The sequence below is a fragment of the Penaeus chinensis genome, chromosome 5 (assembly GCF_019202785.1).
Source record: "Penaeus chinensis breed Huanghai No. 1 chromosome 5, ASM1920278v2, whole genome shotgun sequence".
In the NCBI taxonomy this organism is placed as follows: domain Eukaryota; kingdom Metazoa; phylum Arthropoda; class Malacostraca; order Decapoda; family Penaeidae; genus Penaeus; species Penaeus chinensis.
This window is the reverse complement of record NC_061823.1, coordinates 16,771,979-16,791,978: the sequence shown is the minus strand read 5'-3', so window position 1 is coordinate 16,791,978 and position 20,000 is coordinate 16,771,979. Positions and strand designations below refer to the sequence as shown.

Sequence of the window (20,000 nt, the reverse complement as noted above, 5' to 3'; positions counted from 1 at the left end):
TCATCGTTATCATTGTTATCACTATTACTATTTCTATTTTTGTTATTGTCACTACTAAAATTATCATAATCATTATTATTATTGAAGTTGTTGTTCGTGTTATTGTTATTATTATATATATTATCATTATCTTTTTATTGTTGCTATTATTATTGTCACTATCATTACTATCAATATTATTATTGTTATTATTATTATTGCTATTATTATTGTTATTATTATTATCATTATTATTATTATTCGTTTTATTGTCACTATTATAATCATAATTATTATTTTTATTATTATAAGTAGTAGTATTGTTATCATTATTACTACTATGATTGCTGATATGATTACCATTATCATTATCAGTATCATTATGTTATTATTTTTTATTCTTTTCACTGTTGTTATCATTTATTATTATTATTATTATTATTATTATTATTATTATTATTATTATTATTATTATCAGCATCATCATTATCATAACTGTTTCCATTATTATTATTATCATTATTATGATTATTTTTATTATTATCATTATTATTATTATTATTGTTATTATTATTATTAATATTATCATTATTATCATTATTATTATTACTACTACTGCCATCATCATTGTTATCACTATAAACATTATTAAAACCATCACTATTATTGTTTTATTTCAATAAATTTTATAATTTTTATCAATATTAACATTACCATTATTATTCTTAGTGGTAGTAATTTCTTTGGTGGTAATTATAATTATGATAGTGATGCAAGGAACAATATCATTATAAATATTATCTTTATTATTATTCTATTATTGTAAATATAATTATGATCATTACTGATGTTATAGTTATCATTACTGTTATGGTTGATACTTTCATTAACATTATTATTATTGTCATTATTATTACCTTTAAAATTATTATCATTATTAGCATTCTTATTACTATCATCATCATCATCATCATTATCATCATTACCTTGAGTGTGATAATGGTAATGTATATTCTCCGCCATAGTTTCCAGCAACTCCTTTTCAACCAATTAATGAGCGTCCAGTGAGGAAAAAGGGTTTCATCACAAAGCCCTGGGTAGCAAAGAACAATGACTGGCAGTTTCGACAGCTAGTTGCACCGCGTGGAAACTCGATTTTTATGAACAATACCCCGACTTTTGAGTTGAGCCAACTATGGGGACTTCATTCAGATTTATAGTTTATTTAAAGTTGCGGCAATCGATTGCTGTTATTAGATGCTCCTTTTGAAAGCGGTCTTAGGGAATACAGGTAAAAGGAGCAGAGGCCAAGTTTACAAATAAGTGTTTTTATGTTTTTAATTCGATTTTTGCGTGTATTTAACACTAATATATGATATTTTGCTGTCATATTTGATCTTTTTTATTGTTTTTTTCCCGTAAATGGATATAAACAATGGCTTTAAACGTGAGTCGTCTGCATACTAGCATATTATCAACTCATCATCTGCAACATTTCATGATACAATTCAATGTATGTCTTACAGGACGCTCAAGAGGCAATTATTTATACAGCACTTTATGTTATCATTTAAAATTCGTCGAATCATATCTCAACCAAGATATGAATATTATTTATGATTATGAAAGAGGTAAGATTTAAACATAGAGGAATTATCGCCTGTTTTATTCATGTTTCTTAAAAGAGTGAAAGGCAAGGGTATTAGGTTCGCTTGATTCAGTGGGCCAAATAATACAGTAATATCAGTACACATTGGAAGGGACAGATGACAAACGGAAATACTCTGCTCGTAATTAGTGCTTATGGAAGTAATAAAGCATGACGTGATGTGTGACTTTTGAAACTAATCAACAAGCATCCAGATTAAGTGTCAATTTACCTTACATCATTGCAGAATATTGCCTATATAGTTATAACTAACAAAAGTATCTCTTGCTGTATTTGCATTAGTGAAATTCCAATTAACAAATATTTAAGGAAACATTCCACTTTTATTATTATTATTATTATTATTATTTTTACAAGATCGTTTTAAAATCGTGTTATTAGACAGACGAGTGATATTATTAGAAAATAAAAATGCCTATTTAATCATGCAGAAGTCGAAGTGTTATTAGAGCAGGAAATGGGGTCCCGCGCAGTATCTCTGAATCCCTGGCTGATGCCTTCGTTATTAACGTCCGTATCCTGTGGATAGAGAAAGAAGATATATCAGTTATTAATCTTGTGTCTATTTTGATATATAAGAAACGAATCAGTTATTATTCTTGGGTTCTGATGTTAAAAGGTGTGTGTGTGTGGGGGGGGGGGGGGGGTATATCATACTTCTGGCTTTTAAAAATTCGTAACAGATATTTGGGAAAAAAGTCTCATAATTCTCTATAGTTTCTAGTTGTATTAAGCATCGAAAGCTTATAGACTCACTAACCTCCACTGTGTCCACCAAACCCTCCACCGAAACCTCCCCCATATCCACCGAATCCGCCTCCGTATCTGCCGCTGAATCCACCGAAGCTTCCCCCTCCGTATCCACTTCCTCCGTATCCACCAAATCCACCTCCGTATCCACTTCCTCCGTATCCACCCAATCCACCTCCGTATCCAGCGCCTCCGAGGAAGCCTGGCATGGCGGCGGCCACGGCGACGGCGGCGAGGAGGACGACCAGCTGGGAAATTGTCGTTCATTATCGATTATCATTAATTAGTAAATATTAAAATCTCTGTACTATTGCGTTCAGATTCAGGAAAGAATTAATCGGCAACTCACGTAAACACTTAAGACTTGCGTTTACGCATTTTGTAAAACTTATGTACAATAATGACATCACTTTATTTTTGAAATATGCTGCCTTCAACTTTTTATTACATTTTTTTTACAAGAGGTTAATGCAGATATCAGGTTGAGTTGCCAGTTATTTTTCTTTCTGAACTTAAACGCAGCGTCCATAGAAAACAAGGCATTTTTAAACAGTTTGTAAATCTCTCAAGCTGAGTATGTCAAGACGATGAAGCTATCGACAGATTTTAAGCACAAGCAAGTATCTTAAAAGAAAGAAGATTGTTAACACTTTGTAACAGTAAAGAAAGAAATGAAAGAAATATACAAAATTCAGTTCATCATATAACTCGCTATTATTTTTTCCCATGCAAATCAAACACAATCACTCGCACCTTTAGCATAAAATCAAAATTTCTTTATCTCTTATGAATACTCCTTATCACGAAGCTTTTTAGTCTTGTTTTAAGGCCATCTTTGCGAACCCTTGCATAATCACCACTAACCATCCACAAACACACGAAATGTACCCATACCTTAAACATCTCGAGAAGTTCTCTTGTAGAATGTGCTGTCGTTGTAACGACGGCCCTTATATACCCGGAGACCGAAAAGGGGGCGTGGTCAACGGGAGCTTAGTTGAAAAAGACGAAAACAAAAAAAAAAAACTGTTGGTCAACCGTCACGCTCTGAAATTTCCCTTTTATTGACGTCTTTTTCGAGAGACTCCTTTCGGTAGCCAGTCCTGACGTCGATAAAGTGTCATTGCAGGGCTAATCTGACGTAAAAGGCGAACGTGTATAGTTGCTTGCACGAACGCCAAAATGTGCGTCCGTGATTAAATGAATCTCTGATATATCCTTTCATATATTTATATAAAGTGTTTATTCAATTAACTTTCAAAAGATATATAGTATTTACTGTGTTAATATATAAATATATATACATACATGCACACACACACACGCACATATATATATATATATATATATATATATATATATATATATATTTATATATGTATATATATATTTATATATGTTTAGATATATATATATATATATATATATATATATATATATATATATATATATGTGTGTGTGTGTGTGTTTGTGTATCTGTGTGTGCGTGAGCATGTGAGTGGGTGAGTATGCATATGCATATATAACCACACACACATACTCACACACACACAAGTCATACCATGTGTGTGTGTTTATTTTCATTGATATCATTATTATCATTGTCATAGTAAGCATTAGTGCTATCAATTTTATTGATATTTTCATTATAATTATTAATGTTATTATTATTAATATTATCATCCTTATTATGATTATTACCATCATCATCATAGTTATCACTATTAATGTTTTTTTCTTGTTATTGTCACTATTAAAATGATCATTATCATTATTATTATTGTTGTTGTTGTCTTGTTATTATTATTATTATTATTAGAATTATCATTATAATTTTATTGTTGTTATTATTATTGTCACAATTATTACTATTAATATAATAATAATAATAATAATAATAATAATAATAATAATAATTATTATTATTATCATTATTCTTGTTATTATTATTGTTATTATTATTATTATTATCATTATTATTATTATTATTATTATTATTATTATTATTATTATTATTATCATTATCATTGATATTATTATTATTATTCGTTTTATTGTCACTATTTTTATTTTTATTTCTATTAGTAGTAGTATTATTATCATTTTTAATACTGTTGGCATTCTTATGATTGCTGATATGATTATGATTATTAGTATCATTATATTATTATTTTATATCCTTTTCATTGTTGTTATCAATCTTATTATTATTATCATTATTATTATTAACGGCATTATCATTATCATTACTATTATCCTTATCTTTATCATTATATTTATTATTATTATTATTATTATTATTATTATTACTATTGTCATTATTATCATTATTATTATTACTACTACTGCCATCATCATTGTTATCACTATAAACATTATTAAAACCATCACTATTATTGTTTTATTTCAATAAATTTTATAATATTTATCAATATTAACATTACCATTGTTATTATTATTCTTAGTGGTAGTAATTTCTTTAGTGGTAATTATAATTATGATAGTGATGCAAGGAACAATATCATTATAAATATTATCTTTATTTCTATTACCATTTTTTCTATTATTGTTAATATAATTATGATCATTACTGATGTTATAGCTATCATTACTGTTATGGTTGATACTTTCATTAACATTATTATTATTGTCATTATTATTACCTTTATAATTATTATCATTATTATCATTATTATTACTATCATCATCATCATCATCATCATTACCTTGAGTGTGATAATGATAATGTATATTCTCCGCCATAGTCTCCAGCAACTCCTTTTCAACCAATTAAAGAGCGTCTGGTGAGAAAAAAGGGTTTCATCACAGAGCCCTGGGTAGCAATGAACAATGACTGGCAGTTTCGACAGCTAGTTGCACCGCGTGGAAACTCGATTTTTATGAACAATACCCCCTTTTGAGTTGAGCCAGCTATGGAGGCCTTCATTCAGATTTATAGTTTATTTAAAGTTGCGGCAATCGATTGCTGTTATTGGATGCTCCCTCGGAAAGCGGCCTTAGGAAATACAGGTAAAAGGAGCAGAGGCCAAATTTACAAATAAGTGTTTTTTATGTTTTTAATTCGATTTTTGCGTGTATTTAACACAAATATATTATATTTTGCTGTCATGTTGGAATTATGTATTTGATTTTTTTTTTTTTTTTTTTTTGTTTCCGTAAATGGATATAAACAATAGCTTTAAACGTGAGTCGTCTGCATACTAGCATATTATTAACTCATCATCTGCAACATTTCATGATACAACTCAATGTATGTCTTGCAGGACGCTCAAGAGGCAATTGTTTATACAGCACTTTGTGTTATCATTTAGAATTCGTCGAATCATATCTTAACCAAGATATAAATATTATATATGATTATAAAGGAGGTAAGATTTAAACATAGAGGAATTATCGCCTGTTTTATTCATATTTCTTATAAGAGTGAAAGGCAAGGGTGTCAGATTCGCTTGATTCAGTGGGCCAAATAATACAGTAATATCAGTACACATTGTGAGGGCCAGATGACAAATGGAAATACTCTCTCGTGATTAGTGCTTATGGAAGTAATAAAGCATGACGTGATGTGTGATTTTAGTCTGATTTCGCACTCGCTGGAAACTAATCAACAAGTGTCAAGATTAAGTGTTAATTTACCTTACATCACTGCAGAATATTGCCTATATAGTTATAACTAACTAACAAAAGTATCTCTTGCTGTATTTCCATTAGTGAAATACCAATTAACAAATATTTAAGAAAACATTGACTTGTTTTTTTTTTGTTTTTTTTTTACCAGATCGTTTTAAAAACGTGTTATTAGAGAACGAGTGATATTATTAGAAAATAAAACAAGGCCTTTTTCTTCATACATAAGTCGAAGTGTTATTAGAGCAGGAAATGGGGTCCCATGCAGCATATCTGAATCCCTGGCTGATGCCTTCGTTATTAACGTCCGTATCCTGTGGATAGAGAAAGAAGATATATCAGTTATTAATCTTGTGTCTATTTTGATATATAAGAATCGAATCAATTATTATTCTCAGTTGATGAAGGGGAAGCTTATAGACTCACTAACCTCCACTGTGTCCACCAAACCCTCCACTGAAACCGCAGCAAGATCCTCCGAAACCTCCCCCATATCCACCGAATCCGCCTCCGTGTCCACCGTTGAATCCTCCGAAGCTTCCCCCTCCGTATCCACCAAATCCACCTCCGTATCCAGCGCCTCCGAGGAAGCCTGGCATGGCGGCGGCCACGGCGACGGCGGCGAGGAGGACGATCAGCTGGAAGGACGGGATAATTTTCTTCCTATGCTTTCAGTCATCATTACTATAAATTTTCTAGCACGTCAGGTTCTTAAATATAATGTTAATTTTTTAAAAAGTCACTACCTAATGTTCTACACTGATCAGAATCTTTCTTAATCAAAAAAGAAAAGAAAATGAAATCAGATCTCGTTAGTAATATCCAAGCAACTATTAATAAGTAATTAAAATCTGACATATTAAAAGAACAGGCCATACTACCCCAACTCTACTAGGCCATAAAAATTAACATAAACTCCAAAATCTCCAAAGCAAAAAAAAAACAAACAAAAAAACTTAAAAAACACCTAAACACTTTATAGGTACCTTGAACATGTTGAAAGTACTGTGGGTAACTGTGACGCTGAATCGAGCGCCAGGCCTTATATACGCTGAGCCTGAAAAGGGGGTGTGGCCTGAGGGAAATGCAAATCAAAAGAAGGGTTTCTTGCTCGATGTCACTCTCCGAAATCTTCCTTTGAATTTATTTTGTGAATGGGAGAAATAAACGGACTTCTCTGATCGTTCAATTAAATGAAAACAAATAATGCTTACGAAGGGTAGTGTCTAAGACAGTGACTACAATATACATACACACGCACACACACACACACAAATATATATATATATATATATTTGTATATATATGTATATATATACATATATATACATATGAGTGTATGTATTTGTGTAATATGTATATATATATATATATATATATATATATATATATATATATATATGGGTCTGTGTGTGTGTACATACATACATATATGTATATGTATATACATACATACATACATACATATATATGTATATATATATATATATACATACATCAAAGATGGAATAATGCAATACCGCACTGATATGGATATATAACAATCCTCCCTGACCTGGCTTCGAACCTAGGTCACTCCGGGTATGAGACCGGAGGGCCAGTAGATCCTATTTGCATACTCCTTTTAGTTGGTCGTGTGGCATGGTTGGTTTAGTACTGGCCCTCCGGTCTCATACCCGGAGTGACCTAGGTTCGTGGCCAGGTCAGGAAGGATTGTTATATATCTATATCAATGCGGTATTGCATTATTCCATCTTTCATATATATACACACCTCAGTATATCTGACTTCGGTTTCGAATTTCTAAATCAATTTCCACCGAGTGCCCACGGGGAGTGTGCATAAAACCTCGCTATCATTACTCATGTATGAGAAGATAGGTAATGTCTATGGAGCTCTTAGATCCTAGTTGCACACTCCTTTTAGAGGGTCGTGTGGCATGGTTGGTTTAGTACTGGCCGTCCGGTCTCATACCCGGAGTGACCTAGGTTCGAGACCAAGTCAGGGAAGATTGTTATATATCTATATCAATGCGGTATTGCATTATTCCATCTTTCATATATATACACCTCAGTATATCTGACTTCGGTTTCGAATTTCTAAATCAATTTCCACCGAGTGCACACGGAGAGTGTGTGTAAAACCTCGCTATCATTACTCATGTATGAGAAGATAGGTAATGTCTATGGAGCTAGTTAGATCTTAGTTGCACACTCCTTTAAGAGGGTCCTGTGGCATGGTTGGTTTAGTACTGTCCCTCCGGTCTCATACCCGGAGTGACCTAGGTTCGAGGCCAGGCCAGGGAGGATTGTTTTATATATATACATACACACGTACACACACACACACACACATATATATATATATATATATATATATACATATATGTAAATACATACACACAAATACACAAACACAAACTACTCATAGACGCACACACACACACGCGTTCCTTCAAAATTTCGATCTGCGTTACCGGGCAACAGCATAAAGGGAGGCACGTGTTGCCATGTCTGCCTGAAGCCTGTCAGGTACCAATGCAGCTCCAGTCAAGGTGCCTATCGTTTTCATAGAGTCATAAGATAATAGATCTCTCAAGAATGTCTTACCTATGCGCTCTCTTTGAAAGTCTTAGTTCAGAACTTGAGAGCCTATACATTTTATACAACAAATAATGGGTTGTTGTGCTTTAAAGTCTAACATATGTTATTATTTGCTTTTTTGTTGCAATTATACGGATGATTGCAACAGTAAGTACTTCAGCATTTTTCTTATTTTTCTAAAAACGAAACTGAGTCTTGCTAGATGTTTACAGTAGACCCCGTTTAAATGTTTCGTATTTGGATTGGTGCACCAAGATTTATGTGAAACCAGGGCATAAACAGAAAAAAAGTTTTCACACATTTCATTGATATTGACAAGTAGATCCTCCTCTATCTCTTCACCATTCTCACCATCATCTTCATCACTATCTTCCTCCTTCTCCTCCTTCTTCTCCTCGTCCTTCCGCTCATAATCATCGCCATCATCATCTTTATCATCATCACCACTATCCTCTTCCTTCTCCACTCTCTCCTCATCACCATCCTTTTTTTTTTCTTTTTTTTTTTATATAGGGGGATGGGCAGAAGTCAGAAAATGAATAGAAATGTTCGGCAAGAAGTTTTAGTTACTGTGTTTTAAAATGTAGGCTAGATAATACTGTTTTAAGAAGCGTGGTTTTTAAAACAAAGGAATAACTTTTCACTTTATTTATGAGCATATATTCCGGTACTTCTCAGTATTTAAATCTGATGAAGTCTTCAGCGCCCGTAACCTGAGGACAGTAAATGTAATATAACCTCGAGCATCAATACATGATATTAGAAGCAATATAGCTGTTTTAGCTTCTTCCTCAGAATTCGTTGTGCTCGTTATAGGATTAATAGTATTGCAGGTTTGTCATCTCTCTCTGTGAAGATATCAACTTTATAATTTATCTTACTGTCTATAATCTAGGCATATGACATACTACATGTAAAAATGCATTCTGCAATAAAGTCTGAAAAAAAAAAAAATTACAAACCTCCGCGGTGTCCCCCGAATCCACCGTTGAATCCACCGAAACCTCCCCCATATCCACCTAATCCACCGCTGAATCCTCCGAAGCTTCCCCCTCCGTATCCACTTCCTCCGTATCCACCAAATCCACCTCCGTATCCACCCAATCCACCTCCGTGTCCACTTCCTCCGTATCCACCCAATCCACCTCCGTATCCACTTCCTCCGTATCCAGCGCCTCCGAGGAAGCCTGGCATGGCGGCGGCCACGGCGACGGCGGCGAGGAGGACGACCAGCTGGAACGATTTCTTATGTTTTTTAGTGTTTTCAACGTCGCTCATATTCTAGATTGATTTTAAAGTGTTACATATAATATGTATCGTTTATTTTATCTCATTAAAATTTCATTAACTCTTAAACTAGATTGGTACCTTGAACATCTTGGGAAATTCGGTTGAATGCGATGCCGAATTCAGCGACGGTCCTTATATATGCCGTGAAAGAAGGTGGGCGTGGCTTAGCGAAAAAGATGTCTAAAGCTAGATTTGGTTTCTTAACTCTGAAATTTCTTCTTCATAAGCACGTTTTCATTGTCTTTAAGTTAAACATCAGAATAAGTAAATGACAATTATTAAGTAAAGGAAAAATTAATCTGTAGTGATATCTCGACTTAGTGTTTACACACACACGCACACACACACACACACACACATATATATATATATATATGTGTGTGTATACATATACATATATGTATGTGTGTGTGTGTTTGCCTTTGTATATCAATCTGTCTATATTTATATATCTGCACTAAATATCTATCTATATCTATATCTATGTGTATGTGTTTATACACATACATTTAGTGTATATGTGTATATACATATACATAAACACACACACACACACACACTATATATATATATATATATATATATATATATATATATATATATATATATTCATTTTTATTTATATATATATGTATGTATACATATATATGTATATATATGTATGCATGTACATTATATATATGTGTGAGTGTATGCCTATATGTAAGCACATATATATATGTGTGTATATATATAGTATATATATATATATATATACGAACACACACATACATATATATACATGTATACATATATATACATATATATACATACATACAAACATATAGTTATATATGTATATATATACATATATAACATATACATACAATACACATACATATATATATACACACACAAGTGTATCGCATTACAATTATCGTTTATTTCATCTTCGTATTATATGATCCTTGTAGAATAGATTGTGTAGTTTATTAAGAAACGTTCATGAAGGTATTTCAATGTATTCTAATTCTACTTCGTATTCGTCTTCGTGTTCATTAAGTTGAGCACACTCACACACACACACACACGCACACACACACACACACATATATGTATATATATATATATATATAAATATATAAAGACACATTTATATATTTATATACACATGCGTGTATGTATATATATGCACACGTGTATATATGTATATATATACAGACAGGCACGTGTATATATATGTATATATACACACACTCACGCACGCACACACAAACAAACAAATACACACACACACACACATACACACGCATATATATATATATATATATATATATATATATATATATATATATATATATATATATATCTATGTATACATTAAGTAGATTACCTGTCAGTCTGTTTAGATATATATCGACAGATAGATATACATACATAATACATACATATATATATACACACGCACACATATATGTATATACATAAAACAAATACAAACATACATTTATACATACTAACATACATACAAATATATATGTGGGCAGATAGATGTTTTTATTTTTTTTATTTTCTAGATCTTTGTCATCCTCATTATTATTTTTATTTTATTAAAGCATCAATAATGCTTTCAATATCTTCACTGTTACTATAATTATCATCATTATCTCTTGTACAATAAAGACGATACTTATATCGTTTCATAATACGTCATATTAGGTATTCTCAATAATCACTTAATTCAATATAACAACATCTATTCGACGGAGTATAATACTTTTGTTTTCTGGAACAACTCAAATGTATGAAAGCTTCTATTATTAGTTTCATTCATTCATTCATAACGAAGATAACCTTGTCTTGTTTAGAGTGCTGGCAGTTCCTAAGAAACTCTTCCAATCAATCGTCCATCTAAATATTTCTATGACCAGTTCCGTAGGTCGCTCTTTAGTATGATTTCTTTGACATGTTAAATGCATTATTGTTTTTAGCTGTATTGTACAGTCTCGAGCAAAGTTCGTGTCGTGAATGAAACTTTGAAACTCTTCGAACCTAAAAAAAAAGTCACATTATTCTGGTGTTCGAGACGAAATTCAAAACAGTTTTGATCATAATTCTACATCTCCCTAATATGTTTTTTCTGTCATTTCTGTCACTTCCTTCTTGCACAGTATATTACATACTTATATATATATGCATATATATATATATATATATATATATATATATATATATATATGTAAAGATATGTATATATATAGATGGATTATTTACATTATTCGAGGGATTGAGACAGTATTCGAAACATGTTTGACAAGAGTTTCGACCGCACCTTTACATCTCGGTAAGGTATGCTTGTTCATACATATTTCAGTGGCATATGTCTAATCTGCGTTGTCAGACGGAACTCATGTTCCTAAATGTGAAAAGGTTATAAAAAAAGTGTTTTTTATTACACCTATTTTATTCAGTAGAAATGTCTCAACAGTTTCACTCAAGCCATTTCGTTGGTGCAGCTTTTAACGTCCGTATCCTGAATATAAGAAAGAAAAAAAGAAAGTTATTATCCGTTGTATAGAGTTTATGAAATGCATATATTTGTTAAATCTGAAGAGGAAGAAAAACTCGACCTAGATATACCATTATTAACAAAATTATCGTTTCATTATTTAAAAGGATTCTGATCATATCTGATGATACATTCAAATCCATCTTAATATCATTTATCAAAGACATAAACAGTCGCAGTACAGTTACCTAAGGAAATATGTCACAAACCTCCCCTGTGTCCCCCGAATCCACCGCTGAATCCACCGAAACCTGCCCCGTGTCCACCGAATCCGCCTCCGTATCCACCGCTGAATCCACCGAAGCTTCCCCCTCCGTATCCACTTCCTCCGTATCCACCCAATCCACCTCCGTATCCACTTCCTCCGTATCCACCCAATCCACCTCCGTGTCCACTTCCTCCGTATCCACCCAATCCACCTCCGTATCCACTTCCTCCGTATCCAGCGCCTCCGAGGAAGCCTGGCATGGCGGCGGCCACGGCGACGGCGGCGAGGAGGACGACCAGCTGGAACTTTGCATATTATTATCGCTATATTTGATGTCATTCTTAGTTTCGTTCTTTCTAGTGTTTTCCTTTCATCGTCATCATCATTTGTTTCAAAATCATTACTATTAGCATTACTATTGTTACTGATATTGTTAATGGTACTGACGAGGACGACCAGCTGGAACAATTTTGTATCTGGCTTTGCATTTCTTATCTTTTTAGTGCTGTTATCACCGTCGCTCACATTGTAACTAATTTTAATCATATTAATTATTAATCGTAACTATCACTTATTTTATCGCTCAACTACTAGATCATTAGTTTAAATTCTGTAGTTAATTAAGAAACTCTAAGTTCATGAAGGCATTTCAGTATATTCTAATTTTAAGAAAAAAAAAAAAAAAAAAAAAAGGACGTCTAAGCAAAGAAATAAGCACAAAGTTCAGTAACACTTAATCTAGATCGGTACCTTGAACATCTTGGGAAATTCGGTAGAATGCGATGCCGAATTCAGCGACAGTCCTTATATATGCTGTGAAGGAAGGTGGGCGTGGCTTAGTGAAAGGGATGTCTAAAGCCAGTTTTCCTATCTTAGATCTGATTTTTTTCCTTCTTTTACGTGTGTTTCAATTAAACAGTGGAATAACTGAGTCAGTATGAGCGAATTCTTAGAAAAAGAGAAATTAATCTGTAGTGATCTCGATATAGTGTTCATTCACATACATACACACACGCACACACACATATGTATATACATATATATACATGTATATGTATCTCTGTATATGTATATCTATGTATATTCACATATATGTATATATATAGATATATAGATATATATTTAGTAAAGATAGATACACGCACATACACATACATATATATATATGAAGAAGAAAAAGTATGTGTATATATGTTTGTTATACATACATGTATATATATTTATATATGTATGTATATATATGTGTATATGTACATATATATGTATATATATACATATGTATATGTATATATATATATATATATATATGCATATGTATATGTATATATACACATATATAATATGTATATATGCATACATATATATACACATATATAATATGTATATATGCATACATATATATACACTTATATATATAATACATACACTAACACACAGACATAAATATATATGTATATATATGTATATATTTATATAAATGTATATATATATGTATATCTATTTATATAAATGTATATATATATGTGTATATATCTAAACAAGTATACATTACACACACACGTACACACACACACACACATATATATTAAGTAGATTACTTGTCAGCATAAATATATCTATATCGATAGATATATGCACACATACAATCATACATACACACACACAAATATATATATATATATATATATATATATATAATATGTTTGCATGTATATATATATATATATATATATATATATATATATATATATATATATATATATATATGAGTGCATGCATAAAGAAATACAAACAAATATGTGCATATGATTAGATAAAATCACAAATACAATAATATATTTATACATACAAACATGCATATATACATAAATTTATATATAGTACATATATATAAATAAAAACAAATACAAACATGTATTTATACATACAAACATACATCCATCCCCAAACCCACACACACACATATAAATATATATATATATATATATATATATATATATATATATATGCCGATATCTATCTATCTATCTATATATATAAACGCATTTATACATACATAATGTTCATAGACATACACTTAGATATACCTGAATGGTGAAAACACTCTACCATGTTGATACTATGGTAGAAAAACCCGCAATGTAAAAATAAATATAGTTTTACATTGTGGGTTTTTCAACCATAGATATACCTACAGATATAGATTTTTTTATTTTTTATTTTCGAGATCGTTGTCATCACTTTTATTTCTTTTTTTCTAATTTCATCATGACTAATGCTCTGTATATCTTAACATGTCGTATAGGGTATTGCCAATAATCTTTTAATTGATTAAAGCAGTATTTACACTATTTCAGTACAAACTGCATACATGAAACACTCACTAGAAAGTGCATAATTTTTTTTCGGAATAACTCACTCGGTATTCACTCGACGGTGCATACATTTTATTACTATTATTATTGTTGTTGTTTTTTGGAATATCTCAAATGTTTGAAAGCTTTGATTATTAATTATATTAATTCATTCATAATGAATACAATCATGTCTTGTTTAATTAAACTCCGGGCAGTTCCTATGAAATTCTAATAATCACTAGTCCATCTGAATATTTCTATGACCAGTTCCGAAGGTCTCGTTTTGTATGATTTCTTTGACATGTCAAATATCTGCTTGTTTTTAGCTTGTATTATTGGCTTTAGCAGTCTCGAGCAAAGTTCGAATGAAGCACGGAAACTCTCCGAACAAAGAGTCACATTATCCAGAGACGATGTTCAATTTTGATCGTAAATGTACATCTTGCTAAGGTGCTTTGTTCTTTGATATTATAGGCCACTTCTTTCTTGCACAACATATTGCACACCAACATAGATAGATACATTATTTACATTCCTCGGGTGTTTGAGACAGGATTCGAAACATGTCTGACAAGAGCTTCGACCGTACCTTTACATCTCGCTAATGTATGCTTGTTCTTTGACACTGTAAGCCACTTATATTATACATAGTATATTTCAGTGGCATATGTCTATATGTTCATAAATGTGAAAAGGTTATAACAAAAGTATTTTTTATTCCATCTATTTTATTCAATGGAAATTTCTCAGAAGTTTCGTTCAGTTGAGTTCTTAACGTCCGTAACCTGAGAATAAGAAAAAGGTTATGAAATACATACATTGGTAAATTTATAGAGGACAAGCTCGATCCTGATATACAGTTACAAACAAAATTATTTTTAAAAATGGATTTGATCATCTGATGATACATTCATAACCATCTTAATATCATTTATCAAAGACATAAATGGTCGCATTACAAGTTACCTAAGGAAAAATGTCACAAACCTCCCCTGTGTCCCCCGAATCCACCGCTGAATCCACCGAAACCTGCCCCGTGTCCACCGAATCCGCCTCCGTATCCACCGCTGAATCCACCGAAGCTTCCCCCTCCGTATCCACTTCCTCCGTATCCACCCAATCCACCTCCGTATCCACCCAATCCACCTCCGTATCCACTTCCTCCGTATCCACCCAATCCACCTCCGTATCCACCCAATCCACCTCCGTATCCAGCGCCTCCGAGGAAGCCTGGCATGGCGGCGGCCACGGCGACGGCGGCGAGGAGGACGACCAGCTGGAACTTTGCATATTATTATCTCTATATTTGATGTCATTCTTAGTTTGTTCTTTCTATTGTTTTCCTTTCATCGTTTCAAAATCATTACTATTATCATTACTATTGTTACTGATATTATTAATGGTACTGACGAGGACGACCAGCTGGAACAATTTTGTATCTGGCTTTGCATTTCTTATCTTTTTAGTCGCTTATTTCTGATTAATCTTAATCATATTAATTATTAATTATAATTATCGTTTGTTTTATCGCTCGACTACTAGACAATTTGAGTAAATTTTGTAGTTCATAAAGAAACTAAGTTCATGAAGGAATTTAAGTATATTCTAATTCTTCAAAAAAAAAAAAAAAAGAAAAAAAAAAAAATAATAATGAAAGATTAATGTTTAAATGTAGAAATAAGCATTTACACTTAAACTAGATCGGTACCTTGAACATCTTCGGTTGAATGCGATGCCGAATTCAGCGACAGTCATTATATATGCTGTGAAGGAAGGTGGGCGTGGCTTATCGAAAAGGATGTCTAAAGCCAGTTTTACTTTCTTAGATCTAAAATTTCTTCTTTTACGTGTTTTTCAGTTTAACAGTGGAATAACTGACTCAGTATGAGGAAATTCTTAGAAAAGGAAAAATTAATCTGTAGTTATCTCGATATAGTATTTCTTCACACACACAAATATATGTATATACATATATACACATATATATGTATCTATGTATATGTATATCTATGTATATTCACATATATGTATATATATAGATATATAGATATATATTTAGTAGAGCTAGATAAACGCACATACACATACATATATATGAAGAAGAAAAAGTATGTATATATATGTTTGCCACGATGGTCCAGTGGACTCGAACCCTCGTGGTCCCGAGTTCAATTCCCCGTCGCGGGGACTGCTGGCTCGAGCCCGATCTCACGGCAAGAAAACGACATATCGCCTTGAGAAGTCAAACGCAGGTGTCGTAGGGGAAGTCACCGCCGTGGCACAAGTGTTAGCGCACCGAACTGCGGTTGATTAGGAAGGGCATCCAATCAGGCAAGGGCGACACTGCCACATAACCTCTCAATAGTGAATTGAGAGAGGCCTATGTCCTGCAGTTGAATGAACGGCTGTTGAAAAAAAAAAGAAAAATGTATATATATTATGTATATATATGTGTATATATACACATTTATATGTATATATATGTATATATATACATATATATACATATATAACATGCATATATGCATACATATATACATATATATCATACATACACTAACACACACACATATATATGTATATATATTTATATATATATATATATATATATATTTATATAAATGTATATGTCTATATATAAAAACATGTATACATTACACACAAACACACACACGCTGACACACACACATATATATATATATATATATATGTATACATATATATATATATATATATATATATATATATATATATATACTAAGTAGATTACCTGTCAGCATAAATATATCTATATCAATAGATATATGCACACATAATACGTCCATACAATCATACACACACTCACAAATATATATACATATAATATGTATGTATGTACATATATACAAATACAAGCATGTATGTGCATATAAGTAGATAAAATCACAAATGTAATCATACATTTATACATACAAACATGCAAATATACATGAATTTATATATAGTACATATATGTTTATATAAAATTAAAAACAAATACAAACATGCATTTACACATACAAACATACATCCACAGACACACACACACATATATATATATGTTGATATCTGTCTATCTATCTTTCTATCTATATCTATATCTATATATATATATACACGCATTTATACGTACAGTACGTTCATAAACATACACATAGATATACCTACAGATAAAGATTTTTTATTGTTTATTTTCGAGATCATTGTCATCACTATTAGTTTTTTTTTTTTTTCATCATGAATAAAGCTTTTAATATCTTAATGTCATATAAAGTACTGGCAATAATCTTTTAATTGAATATATCAGTATTTACACTATTTCGGTACAAATTGCATACATGAAACATTCACTAGAAAGTGCGTTTTTTTTTTTCGGAATAAGTCACTCGGCATTCACTCGACGATGCATACATTTTATTAATACAATTTTTTTGTTTTGTTTGGAATAGGTCAAATATTTGAAAGCTTCGATTACTAATTTTATTCATTCATTCATAACGAATACAATCATATCTTGTTTACTTAAACTGCGGGCAGGTCCTATGAAATTCTAATTATCACTAGTCTGTCTGAACATTTCTATGACCATTTCCGAAGGTCTCGTTTTGTATGATTTTTTTGACATGTCAAATATCTGCTTGATTTTAGCTTGTATTATTGGCATTAGCAGTCTCGAGCAAAGTTCGAATGAAGCTTAGAAACTCTCCGAACAAAGAGTCACATTATCCAGAGACGATGTTCAATTTTGATCGTAAATTTGCATCTTGCTAAGGTGTTTTGTTCTTTGATATTATAGGCCACTTCTTTCTTGCACAACATATTGCACATCAACATGGATAGATACATTATTTACATGTCTGACAAGAGCTTCGCTAATGTATGCTTGTTCTTTGACACTGTAAGCCACTTATATCATACAAAGTATATTTCAGTGGCATATGTCTTTATGTTCGTAAAGGTGAAAAGGTTATAAGAAAAGTATTTTTTATTCCATCTATTTTATTCAATGGAAATTTCTCAGAAGTTTCGTTCAGTTGACTTCTTATCGTCCGTAACCTGAGAATAAGAAAAAGGTTATGAAATACATACTTTGGTAAATTTATAGAGGACAAGCTCGATCCTGATATACAGTTACAAACAAAATCATTTTTAAAAATGGATTTGATCATCTGATGATTACTTCAAATCCATCTTAATATCATTTATCAAAGACATAAACAGTCGCACTACAGTTACCTAAGGAAAAATGTCACAAACCTCCCCTGTGTCCCCCGAATCCACCGCTGAATCCACCGAAACCTGCCCCATGTCCACCGAATCCGCCTCCGTATCCACCGCTGAATCCACCGAAGCTTCCCCCTCCGTACCCACTTCCTCCGTATCCACCCAATCCACCTCCGTATCCACTTCCTCCGTATCCAGCGCCTCCGAGGAAGCCTGGCATGGCGGCGGCCACGGCGACGACGGCGAGGAGGACGACCAGCTGGAAGTTTATATAGATATTATTATCGTTTACTTTGATATCATTCTTAGTTTTGTTTTTGGTATTTTTTTTTTTTATTGCCATCACCATATTTTTCATCATAATTATCATTATTATTGTAAAGCTATTGATATCCTCATCGTTATTGTTATGGTTATTGTTATTATTATTATTATTGTAATGATAATTATAGTGATTATTATTATTATTATCACCATCATCATCATCATTAGGCCCATTATTAGAACAATTAAAGTCAACAATCATTATTACTACTACCACTACTACTCTACAACTGCTACAAATACTGCTTATCTCATACCTCCGTTATGAATCATTGATTAGATAATCGCAAACGTGTAATAAACTGTTTTAATTAGCTATGTCCGTGAACTCTGTAAATCTGTATATGTAATTACATTCCGATACGTAAGTTATTTTCGTACC

General features: G+C 31.8%; 3 protein-coding genes across 3 annotated transcripts in view; all 3 read right to left on the bottom strand.

Annotated features, from left to right (window-relative positions):
• Positions 1 to 8,617, bottom strand: part of LOC125025507 (glycine-rich cell wall structural protein-like) — a 10,521-nt gene extending 1,904 nt beyond the window's left edge. The window contains exons 1-6 of the mRNA XM_047613523.1: positions 8,548 to 8,617; positions 7,033 to 7,103; positions 6,477 to 6,684; positions 6,061 to 6,064; positions 3,293 to 3,347; positions 2,409 to 2,646 (exon numbers count right to left, since the gene is read on the bottom strand). Coding sequence (XP_047469479.1) covers positions 2,409 to 2,646; positions 3,293 to 3,347; positions 6,061 to 6,064; positions 6,477 to 6,684; positions 7,033 to 7,103; positions 8,548 to 8,617 — 646 coding nt within the window. The remainder of the gene's footprint in view (positions 1 to 2,408; positions 2,647 to 3,292; positions 3,348 to 6,060; positions 6,065 to 6,476; positions 6,685 to 7,032; positions 7,104 to 8,547) is intronic.
• Positions 8,618 to 9,298: 681 nt separating this feature from the next.
• Positions 9,299 to 13,008, bottom strand: LOC125025506 (WW domain-containing protein C660.06-like). Its single transcript, XM_047613522.1, has 3 exons — positions 12,697 to 13,008; positions 9,612 to 9,930; positions 9,299 to 9,387 (listed from the first exon to the last, which is right to left on the bottom strand). The coding sequence occupies exons 1-3, from the start codon at positions 13,006 to 13,008 to the stop codon at positions 9,299 to 9,301; spliced, it is 720 nt and encodes a 239-aa protein (XP_047469478.1).
• Positions 13,009 to 15,798: 2,790 nt separating this feature from the next.
• Positions 15,799 to 20,000, bottom strand: part of LOC125025505 (POU domain, class 4, transcription factor 1-like) — a 6,772-nt gene continuing 2,570 nt past the window's right edge. The window contains exons 2-6 of the mRNA XM_047613519.1: positions 19,983 to 20,000; positions 19,328 to 19,553; positions 18,924 to 18,966; positions 16,040 to 16,328; positions 15,799 to 15,837 (exon numbers count right to left, since the gene is read on the bottom strand). The exon at positions 19,983 to 20,000 is cut by the window's right edge and continues 138 nt beyond it. Coding sequence (XP_047469475.1) covers positions 15,799 to 15,837; positions 16,040 to 16,328; positions 18,924 to 18,966; positions 19,328 to 19,553; positions 19,983 to 20,000 — 615 coding nt within the window. The remainder of the gene's footprint in view (positions 15,838 to 16,039; positions 16,329 to 18,923; positions 18,967 to 19,327; positions 19,554 to 19,982) is intronic.